General features: G+C 47.2%; 1 protein-coding gene and 1 pseudogene across 1 annotated transcript in view; one reads left to right on the forward strand and one right to left on the reverse strand.

Moving 5' to 3' along the window:
- Positions 1-5,084: 5,084 nt before the first annotated feature.
- Positions 5,085-5,226, forward strand: LOC119273845 (annotated as a pseudogene).
- A 5,610-nt stretch (positions 5,227-10,836) lies between these two features.
- LOC119270324 (CASP-like protein 5B3) overlaps positions 10,837-13,100 on the reverse strand; it is a 3,045-nt gene continuing 781 nt past the window's right edge. Inside the window, exons 2-3 of the mRNA XM_037552331.1 lie at positions 11,785-11,917; positions 10,837-11,353 (exon numbers count right to left, since the gene is read on the reverse strand). Of these exons, the coding sequence (XP_037408228.1) occupies positions 11,150-11,353; positions 11,785-11,917 (337 nt within the window). The 3' untranslated portion in view covers positions 10,837-11,149. The remainder of the gene's footprint in view (positions 11,354-11,784; positions 11,918-13,100) is intronic.

Below are 13,100 nucleotides of genomic sequence, written 5' to 3' on the forward strand. Positions count from 1 at the left end.
AGAACCCGCCTTGCAATGCCGAAGACAATCTGCGCGCCAGACTCATCGTCATTGAAGCCTGGTTCGGGGGCTACTGAGGGAGTCCTGGATTAGGGGGTGTCCGGACAGCCGGACTATATCCTTTGGCCGGACTGTTGGATTATGAAGATACAAGATTAAAGACTCCGTCCCGTGTCCGGAAGGGACTTCCCTTGGCGTGGAAGGCAAGCTTGGCGATATGGATATGCAGATCTCCTACCATTGTAACCGACTTTGTTTAACCCTAACCGTCTCCGTGTCTATATAAACCGGAGGGTTTTAGTCCGTAGGACAACGTACACATCAACAATCATACCATAGGCTAGCTTCTAGGGTTTAGCCTCTTCGATCTCGTGGTAGATCTACTCTTGTACTACCCATATCATCAGTATTAATCAAGCAGGACGTAGGGTTTTACCTCCATCGAGAGGGCCCGAACCTGGGTAAAACTTCGTGTCCCTTGCCTCCTGTTACCATCCGGCCTAGACGCACAGTTCGGGACCCCCTACCCGAGATCCGCCAGTTTTGACACCGACAAGAGTCCTTCCCTTCTTGGACCCTTCAGCCCCCTGGTTGGGACGGCCTTCCTTTTCTTGTATCCCCCGACTAGAGGGGGAGCATCTTCATCCTCCTCCTCGTCTTCGGGGGAGGAGTGCGTCACGGAGTTATCGGACGATGAGTCCGATAACACCTGGCATCGGGAACTCTTTCGGGTTCCCTTGGCCTTCTTGGTCTTCTCCGGCACCTTGTAAGGAGCCGGAGTCAGCATCTCCATCAGGAGAGCGTCCGCGGTGTCTTCGGGCAGAGGGGCCAGACAGTTAATCTGCCCCGACGTCTCCACCCAGTCCTGTCAAAGGCATGGAGCTCAGACCCCGCATGTGGTTAAGCTAGGGGAAATAAATATCCTACCAGATGTATGGAACTCACCGAATGCGCTCGGCGCTTCGCGCTTAGCCCACGGTCCTCGGTGAGAGAGGGAGGGACCTCGGCGCCCTTGAACAGCACCTTCCATACGTCCTTGTGCGTCGTGTCAAAGAGCTCGCTCAGAGTCTGGTGCTGGGCCGGGTCGAACTCCCACAAGTTGAAGTCCCGTTGTTGGCACGGGAGGATCTGGCGGATGAGCATGACCTGGACTATGTTGACAAGCTTGAGCTTCTTGCCTGCCATATTCCGGATACATTTCTGGGGTCCGTCCAGCTCTACCGATGAACCCCAGGACAGGCCCTTCTCTTTCTAGGAGGTGAGCCGCATGGGGATTCCGGATTGAAACTTGGGGGCAGCCACCCATTTGGTGTCGCACGGCTCGGTGATGTAGAACCACGCCGATTGCCACCCCTTTATGGTCTCCACGAAGGAGCCTTCAAGCCATATAACATTGGGCATCTTGCCCACCATGGCTCCGCCGCATTCTGCTTGTTGGCCGCCCACCACCTTCGGCTTGATATTGAAGGTCTTTAACCACAGGCCGAAGTGGGGCCGGATGCGGAGGAAAGCCTCACACACGACGATGAACGCCGAAATGTTGAGGACGAAGTTTGGGGCCAGATCATGGAAGTCCAGCCCGTTGTAGAACATGAGACCACGGACGAATGGATGGAGGGGAAACCCCAGTCCGCGGAGGAAGTGGTGGAGGAAAACTACCCTCTCGTGAGGTTCAGGGGTAGGAACGATCTGCCCCGCAGCGGGCAGCCGATGCGCGATATTCGCGCCAAGTATCCGGCTCCGCGTAGCTTCTTGACGTGTCCCTCCGTGACGGAGGAATCCATCCATTTGCCTCCCGCTCCGGACATGATTGGAGAAGGTTGAGAGGAAGGATGTGGGCTTGGGCGTTGGATCTCGCGTGCACAAGAGTGGGATGAGCAAGGAGGAAGAAGGAGCGGGTAGAAAAAGGTTAAACCTTGTCCCTTTATAAGGGCGGCCGAAACTATGCGCCCCCACTAGCTTGGTAAAACTCGCTTATCCCCCAAGCACCATAATCGATGGCGCGGTTGGGTTACCCACGCCCGTATTGATGAGAATCCCATAATAAGGGGGACACGATCTCTGCTTTGACAAGACGTGTCAAAAAACTGCCTCGCGTTATGTGTGGGGCTAGTTAAAGGAAACGGTTCGAATAATCACCGGGCCATGGCATAATGTCATGTTACCAAAACGTGTCGGTAGATTAGATTTGTGGAAATATTATTCTCTCTATGGTGGTATGTGGAACTTATTTTGAAGGGTCGGACACTATCCTTATATTTAAATTCTTCTGTGGTGTATTCGGAGGAGGAACCCGCCTTGCAATGCCGAATACAATACTGCACGCCGGACTCATCGTCATTGAAGTCTGGTTCAGGGGCTACTGAGGGAGTCCTGGATTAGGGGGTCTCCGGACAGCCGGACTATATCCTTTGGCCGGACTGTTGGACTATGAAGATACAAGATTGAAGACTTCGTCTCGTGTCCGGATAGGACTCTACTTGGCTTGGAAGGCAAGCTAGGCAGTATGGATATGTATATCTCCTCCTTTGTAGCCGACCTTGTGTAACCCTAACCCTTTCCGGTGTCTATATAAACTGGAGGGTTTTAGTCCGTAGGACAACATACAACCATACCATAGGCTAGCTTCTAGGGTTTAGCCTCTCCGATCTCGTGGTAGATCAACTCTTGTAATACTCATATCATCAAGAATAAATCAAGCAGGACATAGGGTTTTACCTCCATCAAGAGGGCCCGAACCTGGGTAAAACATCGTGTCACCTGCTTCTTGTTACCATCCGCCTTAGACGCACAGTTCGGGACCCCCTACCCAAGATCCGCCGGTTTTGACACCGACGGCCAGTATGCGACCGAGGGCCAGAAACTATTCACCACCTACTTGAGTGCCCTGTGGCGGTCGAGGTGTGGAGACTTCTTGGACTGCTTGATGTGATCAGACAAGCATTAGAGATGGACAAATCTGGTAAGGTTATCTTGGAGGTTCTTCTTAATTTGCCAGAGAATCATGTTCATGTTCTAGGACTGCCGAAGCTAAGAGAAACGTTGGCCACATGCTGTTGGTATTTGTGGTGAGAAAGAAGGAAACACACACATGGGGCTGTACCTCAAACTGCATCTCAGATCAGTCTATCAGTATGAGCAATGGTGGTAAATTTTATATCTACGTGTGCACCAAAAGGCATGGGTTCATGCCGATGGCTGGACAAGACCAAGGGCTGATTATGTCAAGTTAAATGTGGACGCGGGATATGATCCAGATTTGCTCGAAGGCTCAGTCGGAGCCGTCATCAGAGACCACAATGGCAAGTTTGTAACTGCTCCAAATGAGAAGCTAGATATCTGCTATGATGCCTTTATCGCGGAAGCTATCGCAGTAAGATTTGGCTTGAATCTTGCCCGCACTGCTGGGTGTAGCAAGATCGAAGTGAACTCGGATAGCTTGGAGGTCATTTCAATGCTGAAGGATGGTTATTCATCCTTGGTGGCCAGCGCCATCTTCGACGACTGTTATTACATGTCCCTAGATTTCAAGTATATTTTGTGTGAACATTAATTGCTATAGAGAGAGTAGCCCATGAATTAGCTAGGCTAGCAAAATTTTCTCCTCCAGATGTATGGCTGGGTGCACCCCCTAGGGCTGTTATCCCATTGATTGTTTCTGATGCTATTATTGTAGCGAGTTAATAAAGGAGGAGGATATTGTCAAAAAAAATCCAAGCCAGTCTTTCCTATTTTTTTTGAAAAAGGAGGATAACCCCTGCCTCTGTATCAAACGATGCATGCGGCTATATTATTAAATAAAATCATAACAAAGTATTAAGGTCCAGAGAAGCTCATAATCTGAGCGTAAGTCAAAAAATAAAGAGGAAAAGTGCCACATCCAACGATAAAGAACAGATTACGATACCTACACACCTAGCTATTATTAACTTGCCATCCAAATCGGCTAAAGATAGGCTGTGCTACCGTCTCCCAGCGGTTGCTCCCAATAACCAAAAGCTCCCTGAAGCCTGCATGAGTGAGCAGCGACCACATACGAATCTAGCTAAACCAACACGTGAAGAAGAACTCGCCATCTTAGAAGCCATGTGTACATAAAAAATTCGAGAGCCAAACCATCTCATGAACAAAAACTTCTACCATCTTCACAATGACGGTGGAGGAAACATCGATGCGACACACAGAGAGAGAGAGAGAGCATGACTCGCTAGAGAATGATATGTCGCATCAGGGAGACACTCAAGGGGAGAAAAGAAGGCCACGGCCACGTCACTGCCGCAAAAAGATTGTCATCAACATCACCAGGTGCCCACTGTTAGAATACATTGTAACATGTATATACGGTATAAGTATAAACCGTATATACGTCCGGTACACCCGGTAGGCTAGCGTGTTGCGTGGTGTTGTAACCGGTAGTTATGGTTGGTTAGGATTCATCCTCATCTTGTGTTTCTTTCTTGAGGATCAATCCAACATAACCTAACTACCAAATCTTGTAAAGCTCTTTGCCTATATAACATGCAACGCGTCCGTGCCAGAGGCATACGCTTCATCCAATTTTTCATGGTATTCAGAGCCAACTTCCTCTCCAACATCCAAACCTAGTCATGGCTAGCTCCAGCTCCGCCGCCACCGCCGCCTTTGCCCTCATTCCCATCGCTGACAAGCTGCACCGGGGCAACTACCTGGTCTGGCGCGCACAAGCCCTAGCCACCATCCGTGGAGCACAGCTGGTCGATCTCCTCAGCCCTGATCACCCGTTCCCGGAGCCCAAGCTCGCCGATAAAGATGGCAAGCCGACAGATGCGCCAAACCCGGAGTATCTTGTCACCGTGGCGCAAGACTCACAGGTACTCAGCTTCATCTTCAACTTGATCTCGCCACCTGTGATGATCCAAGTCGCCCACTGCACAAAGGCCGCCGCGGCATGGACTGCCATCAGGGAGATGTTCCTCTCCCAGACACAGGCCAACATCGTCAACACGCGGATCGCCCTCTCCACCACCAAAAAGGGCACCGCGACCATCGCCGACTACATTGGGCGCATGAAAGCGCTGGGCGACGAGATGGCTTCAGCAGGCAAGCCGCTCGACGATGATGACATGGTCTCCTACATCCTTGCCGGACTAGACTACGACTACATCTCGTTTGTCTTGTCCATTTGCGCCGCGAGGACTGAACCAATCAAGGTAGCTGAACTTTACTCTCAGTTGATCGGTTTTGAAAAGCGTCTTGCTATGTTCGAAGGTGGAAACCACTCCTCCCAGTCCTCCGCCAACACTATCTCTCGTGGCCGCGGTGGAGGTGGCCGCGATAACGGTGGCCACGGCAATGGAGGAGGTGGCCGCGGCAACAGAGGCCGTGGCAATGGAGGCGGTGGTCGTGGCAATGGAGGCCGCGGCAACGGCAACAGCAACGGAGGAGCCGATGATCTTCCTGAGGTCGTCTGCCAGATCTGCAAGAGACCAAATCACACCGCCATCGAATGCTACCGGCGCTTCGACATCTCCTACACCAAGAACGAGAAGAGCGCCGGATCTGCCACAACCTCGTCCTATGGAGTAGATACCAACTGGTATCAGGACACTGGCGCCACCGATCACATCACCAGCGAACTCGACAAGTTGACCGTCCACAACAAGTAACACGACAACGATCAAGTCCACACTGCAAATGGAGATACTATGGAAATTAGTCATATTGGTCACACTACCGTTCGTACCCCTACTCGTGATCTTCATCTTAATAACATCTTGCATGTACCCGATGCCGCCAAAAACCTTATCTCCGCCCATCGCTTATCCACTGATAATCATACTTTCCTTGAAGTTCACCCAACTTTTTTTCTCGTCAAGGAACAGGGAACGAGGAAAACTCTTCTGCCGGCAGGTGTAGACAAGGTCTCTACCCCGTATCATCGGCTCCCTTTAGCTCAAGCAAGCAAGCATTTGGTGCCAATAAACTGCCTGTTGAAAGGTGGCACAGTCGGCTAGGGCATCCGTCATCTACCATAGTGCGTCATGTTCTTAGCCAGAATAATATTCCCTTTTCTAGTAGCGAGTTGAATAAAGAAGGAGTGTGTGATGCATGCCAAATGGGTAAAAGTCACCAACTTCCTTATCCTAGTTCAAACAGTGTGTCTAAAGCTCCTTTAGAGCAATTTTTCTCCGATGTATGGGGGCCTGCCCGTGATTCTATCAATAAGAAAAACTATTATGTGTCTTCCATTGATGATTACAACAAATTCACATGGATATATCTCCTTAAGCACCGATCCGAAGTGTTTAAAGTCTTTCATGAATTTCAAACCCTTGTTGAAAAGTTGTTCAATAAGAAAATAATCACTATGCAAACAGACTGGGGTGGCGAGTATGAACGTCTAAATTCCTTTTTTCATCAATTAGGAATCACTCACCATGTCTCATGTCCCCATGCTCATCAGCAAAACGGATCAGCAGAAAGAAAACATCGACATATTGTTGATGTAGGGCTCTCTCTCTCTTAGCCCATGCCTCCATGCCCTTGAAGTTTTGGGATGAGGCTTTCCTCTCTGCTACATATCTGATAAATCGCACCCCTAGCAAAGTGATTAATTTTGAAACTCCTCTTACACGTTTGTTTCAAGAACAACCCAATTATCATTCTCTTCGGGTCTTTGGATGTGCATGTTGGCTGAATCTTCGCCCTTATAATTCCAAAAAGTTAGAATTTTGTTCCAAATAGTGCGTGTTTCTTGGCTACAACAATATTCACAAAGGTTTTAAATGTCTAGATGTTGCTGCTGGACGAGTATACATATCCCGTGATGTTATTTCCGATGAGACAGTTTTTCCCTTTGCAAATTAAATCCTAATGCAGGCACCCCTCTCCGGTCAGAAGTCCTTTTACTTCCTGAGTCTACACCTTTTGATCATGGGGACGAACCTGTAGTTGATCAACAGGCTAATTTTTGCCCTAATCCTGTTGCTAACAGTGGAGAAAATCCAGTTTTTGTGCATGATTTTATGCAGCCAGAACAAGACGAAACTATTGCAGAACACGAGGAGGATTCAAGTGCTGCGGGCGGCGATCCCGAGCCTGCAGCGTCAGCAGGCGTAGGCGACACAGGTGGACCAGGGGGCGAATCTGCCTCGATTGCGCAGACGCCGCCGCAGGAACGACGCGTGGCGCGCGCTGGGCCGCCCGCTGAATCTCCCGACAGCGCATCGTCAGGTGGGCCAATCAGCTCCCCTCTCGCGGGCCACCAGGTGGGCCAACCAAGCGAGGGAGACGTGCGCACAGGCTCCCACGTCGATCTGCCCCGACAGGATGAGATATCCTTTGTTGCTGGCGACAGATCTGCTACGGGATCGCGCGCTGACATGGGATCGCGTGCGGATCCTCCCTCCTCCGGCGGATTTTCTGTGCCGCATGCACCTGCAGCTCCTGATGTGCCAACCCGGCGAACACGGTCACAACATGGCATTTTAAAACCTCAAATTCGTACAGATGGCACAATTAGGTATGACAAGCTCAAACCTCGTTTTGGTGGTCCGACGACTACTGGTGAACCTCATAACTTGCAAGAAGCTTTGAATGATACAAATTGGAGCAGGGCCATGAATGATGAGTATGATGCTCTTATTAAAAATAAGACCTGGCACTTAGTCCCACCAATAAAAAAATATCATTGATTGTAGGTGGGTCTATAGGATTAAAAGAAAGGCAGATGGTCAAATTGGCAGATACAAGGCAAGGCTAGTAGCAAAAGGTTTCAAACAGAGATACGGTATAGATTATGAAGATACCTTTAGTCCTATTGTTAAAGCAGCTACTATCAGACTTGTTCTTTCTGTTGCAGTATCCAATAACTGGAGCCTCAGGAAATTGGATGTTCAGAATGCGTTCCTCCATGGCGTTCTAGAGGAAGAAGTCTATATGAGACAACCACCTGGCTATGAAATTAGAGGCAAGGAAAATCATCTCTGCAAACTTGACAAAGCGTTGTATGGTCTAAAACAGGCACCTCGGGCATGGTACTCCAGGTTGTGTGACAAACTTCAAGCACTTGGTTTTAAACCATCAAGAGGGGATACCTCTCTGTTCTTTTTTAGAAGAGGAAATACTATTATGTTTATGTTAGTCTATGTTGATGATATAATTGTTGCTAGCTCATCACAAGATGCAACTGTAGCTTTGTTGGCAGATTTGAGAAGAGATTTTGCCTTGAAGGATCTAGGAGATCTACATTATTTCTTGGGAATTGAAGTTAAGAGGGTAAAAGATGGCATCCTTCTGACCCAAGAAAAATATGTCATGGATATATTGAAACGTGCAGGTATGACAAACTGCAAGATTTCAAACATGCCTCTCTCAACTTCTGAAAAGCTGTCAAAGGAACAAGGAGAACCTTTGGGGGCCGAAGAATCAACAAGGTATAGAAGTATGGTAGGTGCTTTGCAATATTTGACATTGACAAGACCGGATATTTGTTTCCCGGTGAACAAAGTTTGTCAGTATTTGCATTCTCCTACCTCTCAACACATGACAGCAGTTAAAAGGATTTTGAGATATCTCAAAGGTACTATGAGTACATGCCTAAAATTCACTAAGTCAGCTTGCAACATTGTTAGTGCCTTCTCAGATGCTGATTGGGCAGGATGTCCTGATGACAGGAGATCAACAGGAGGTTTCTGTGTGTTCTTTGGTCCCAACCTGATTTCTTGGAGTGCACGTAAGCAAGCTACTGTTTCAAGGTCAAGTACTGAGGCAGAGTATAAATCATTAGCCAATGCAACTGCTGAGATTATTTGGGTCCAAACTCTTCTGTGTGAACTTGGAGTTGCTCATTCGCCAGTTGCTCGTCTTTGGTGTGACAACATTGGTGCCACATATTTGTCAGCAAATCCAGTGTTTCACGCAAGAACTAAACATATAGAACTTGACTATCATTTTGTTCGAGAGAGAGTAGCTGAAGAAGAATACTATTGCCGAGACACCAACATGAAGACATGTGAAACGACCACCTAGATTCGTAGGATCCGAGGCGGTGTAGACACTGCCTCCCAAATCAAGCTCCATTAACCAAGAGAGCTGCTTCTTTGATGAGAGATCGTTAGAAAACTTATTTGCCACCCACCAACACCACCACCCGAGATGAAGCCATGGACTAACAAAGCCTCCTAGACCACTGAACTCACAATGAAACAGCTTTCTCGGTTTCTCCTCCCTCCCGCCACCGCTGGAGCAACCATCGGAGGTGAGGGAGTCCCGATGACATTGGAATCTGAGATGCCCTGCTTGCTCCTCGTTGGATCTGATGTAACATCTAGGGTTTCACAGGAGGAGGCTATTATATATTAGCCTTAATTCTAGTCGATGAACACAAGGGGCAGTGGCAACCACGCCAACACCTTTGTTGGCATGAAAGGTCCAATGAATCAAACAGCCTTTCTTGAGAAACGATTAGGGTAGCAATGAATCAAACACTAATAGCATGAAAGGTCCAACAAAGACCAGCTTAATTCTTTAGGGCCTCAAAATTTTTAATCAAGCTCTCCTCGCTAGGCAAGCTTGGCGACCCATAGCATTCCCCGACAGTCTATATGCGAGGGTTATGAAGGCTATATATTACACCGGGGTTGATCTGCTAGACACAACACGTGCGAGGGTTAAAAAGGCTAAACATTACACTGGGGTTGATCTGCTAGGCATAACATTTATTTGAAATGCATCTCGGCATCATGCATGGTTTGGAGTTTCTCAAGAAAGGGTGTTTATGGCGTATTTGTGACAGCCTGTCCGCAATGTTTGTTTATGGAGGGACAACTGGACCCCGAGTAGAAATCTGAAAATTAACAAAAACCCGACAAAATCTCGTATTCGATGGGTGGCCTACTTAATAGACCATGACACCCATACTTGAAAGGAGGACAAGGTCAAACAATTTTGAGCTCTTTTACAGTGCCCATGAATTAATATAAGCCGTCTATTTCTGGCAATCCAATGGCCAGTATGCTCCGGTACTCCATCTTTTGTTCCACGGAGTACTGAGTCGATGAGTCACGGAGTACCTTAATCTAAGGGGCAAAACAGTAATCGCATCAAAATCATTTTATGGTTATTTATCTTGAGGGTATTTTGATATTCCCCCCTGTAACATCTGGTTCGTACAAATGCCGCGCTGCACTCGTTTCCATCCACGAATGTCGCCGCCACTGCGATCTGCTTCGCCTGCTACCGCCGCCGTGCTTGTGTCCTCCACAATCAGGTCGGAAACTCGCACGTTCTAATCCCTGAACATAATGGATGGATTTGTGAAGCCCAGTAGTGCATCCTCGAGCTGGAGGAATGCAGCGGATGGATACACTGTCCCAGGCTTTTCACCAGACAATGCACCAGCGGAGAATCAACGGAGACATCGAGGGCAAGAGCCGAGCGTGCAGCCGACGGTGCGATTGCCACGGGCGACGACAACAATTCTGCTGGACTGAAGAGAAATTTTCAATCTGGCTGGCGGCGGCGGCACCTACTAGCCTCACGGCTGGGATGCAGGATCGATCGACAACTTTTTTCTATGAAACTGAATGATCGGGCCTCTATCGTAAAAGGTCTAACTTACCCTTCATCATGGACGGCTAGATCTGTTTAGTACTCCGGTTAATGCCATGGGAGTACCAGGGTACCGTAAAAGAGCTCCAATTTTTCATGCCTCAAGACGCAGAAGATATCCTTAGTATTCAGAAAACTTCCTAATTATGATGAGAAAGACAACATACCTACATTGCTAGGCAATAAAAGGATGACTTGTTTACTGCGCGAAGCGCGTGCAAATTAGCTATGGATGCAAAGCCACACTAAGAGATAAAATTCCATTATAAAATAACCAGATTTCAAGTACCTTCGATGGCCACTTATCTCCATATATAACTCTTCATATTAATGATCCCACATAATCTAAACAGTAACTGCTCCACCTCAAGGCCTTCATAACCAACTCCTAGTATAAAGATGAGCTACTATCAAACAGACAATCCATCTATCTAACAAGTGGTGAAGGAAGCATGCCCATAACTGAAATCTAGCAAGTGTCCTGATCGCATTGCGACCGATTTACCCTCCTGACTGACAATTAGCATAATGCCACACCGATGATGAGCACGTGAGATCACTAGAAGAATGAAACCAGTAGCCACAACCCAGAGAAAGATGATGCAGCTTGCAACACCCACGTCATGAACGCCAGGGTGACCGAAAGCGCGAACTGCCGGCAGGCCAGACGTGAGTATGCCCCGCAGAGGTTCACATCCCACATGAAGAAAATTGTGAGGCTCGCGGAGGCACAGGCTCCTGAGAACATGAGAGTCGCCAAGGCCTGCAATGCATTCACAATTGATGTGGTCACTCAGATAGGCCTTTGCTAGCTGAAGATGCCAATAACTGGTCGATTAAAAATAATGATTTCACAGGGTATTTGCACTGTTCTAACAGAAAAAATAAGCTTTGATAAACTCTACCGCGGGGTTAACCAAAAAGTCACGCAAAACATATTGGTTGTCAAAATTTCTTGCTCAAAGTCGGCTAAGTTCGATGGAGCGCCTGTGCCAACATTTAGCCGACCTTATTCTCTTAGAGGGAGGCAGAACAAGAACTTAGCCAATAGAGAATTATGAGTTGCATTTATCCTGAATTTTTTATCATAAGAACTAATGATAAAAAATCTGGGTTCAATTGCTCCAGTGCTTGCCTTTAGTTAATTCAGAGGAAGCTGCATCGAAGATAGGGGAGACAAAGTGAACGACTTACCCAGTCAATGACAACAAAGAACAATAGATCATGTGGGGTGTGAAGATCCTTTTTATTCCTGAGAGCAAAGATATCCTTACAAGCAAGGCACAAACTCCACACAACCTGCAGCTCCAACGCAAAACCCATGTACCTGAAATAAAGTGAGACCATAATACACTCGTTAGATGATGTCAACAAAACACAATTGAGTTCCGGCCCAAGAAATTCCGCAGAGTAGTCAAGAAATAAGGACCTATTCAGTTCATAGTCTCGATGGCATGAACTTGATGTGAAAAATATAAATCGTCGCCACACACCAGCACAGGTACAGCAGTCAAGACATGTCACATGTTGACACATAAAACTTAACTTTTAACAATTCTAATAAAATATTATCACTGGAGGAAAACTGCAGGTAAATGAAAATCATATGGTTTCGTTACACATACCCACGCAAAAGCACATACACAAAGAAAACATGTCCGATATTCCAGTTCCATTTTTGAACAAATATGGTGTTGTTCACAGAAAACATTAACAGAGGATAACAGAACACTCCAGTTTTTCTTATGAAAAAGAACACCCAAGTTCGAGTAAACTCCTGCAAACAAGCATGAACTCTGTAAATATGTACGATATCAAGTTTGTAGTCCTCCTGCAAACAAGCATGAACTCTGTAATGGAACGAAACCCACTGCAACAACCATCTTAGAACTCCAATATAAGGAAGTGACGTAATGAAGTCTCATTTCATTTCCTCTGTTCCGGTGAGGCCGTATATTTACTAGTACAAGTTGGGTGGGTGACAGGACAAATACCAGTTAAGTACTAATTTTGAGAGCATTGAAGGTAGTCATGGAGATATGTTTCGAAGTTTATGAAATGAGAGTATTGAATTTTTAAGCCTAGAAACTGTTGGGGCGAGCTCAGCTTGCAAGCCTGTGCAAAATGTGAATCCTTGTAAGCAATGGACCAGTCCTCTGCGTGTCTCTTATCTTATTCTTGGAACCAAAATTTTCTCTTGAAAGAAAGAGTAAAACTCACCCAGCCTAAGACACAAACTGAAACTTAGCTAATGCTCGACCGGCAATCCCAAGACACTGGAAAGCTATGGAGCTCCAATTGAATTGAGCCGTAGCGGAGGAATGCCATTTCAACGATTCCAACAAAAAAGCGGCCTTGTCCTCCAAACCCAGATCAAACATAACAGAGACACTCACATAGCTTGCTACTTGAGGGATGACCATGGATTTGCAAGAAAACACAGAGAGGGGGACGGCATTCAAGGAAGGATTAGTAGCGGGGAAGAAAGAAGTAGAGTACCATTTGCGGCG

This window comes from Triticum dicoccoides, chromosome 3A (genome assembly GCF_002162155.2).
Source record: "Triticum dicoccoides isolate Atlit2015 ecotype Zavitan chromosome 3A, WEW_v2.0, whole genome shotgun sequence".
In the NCBI taxonomy this organism is placed as follows: Eukaryota; Viridiplantae; Streptophyta; class Magnoliopsida; order Poales; family Poaceae; genus Triticum; species Triticum dicoccoides.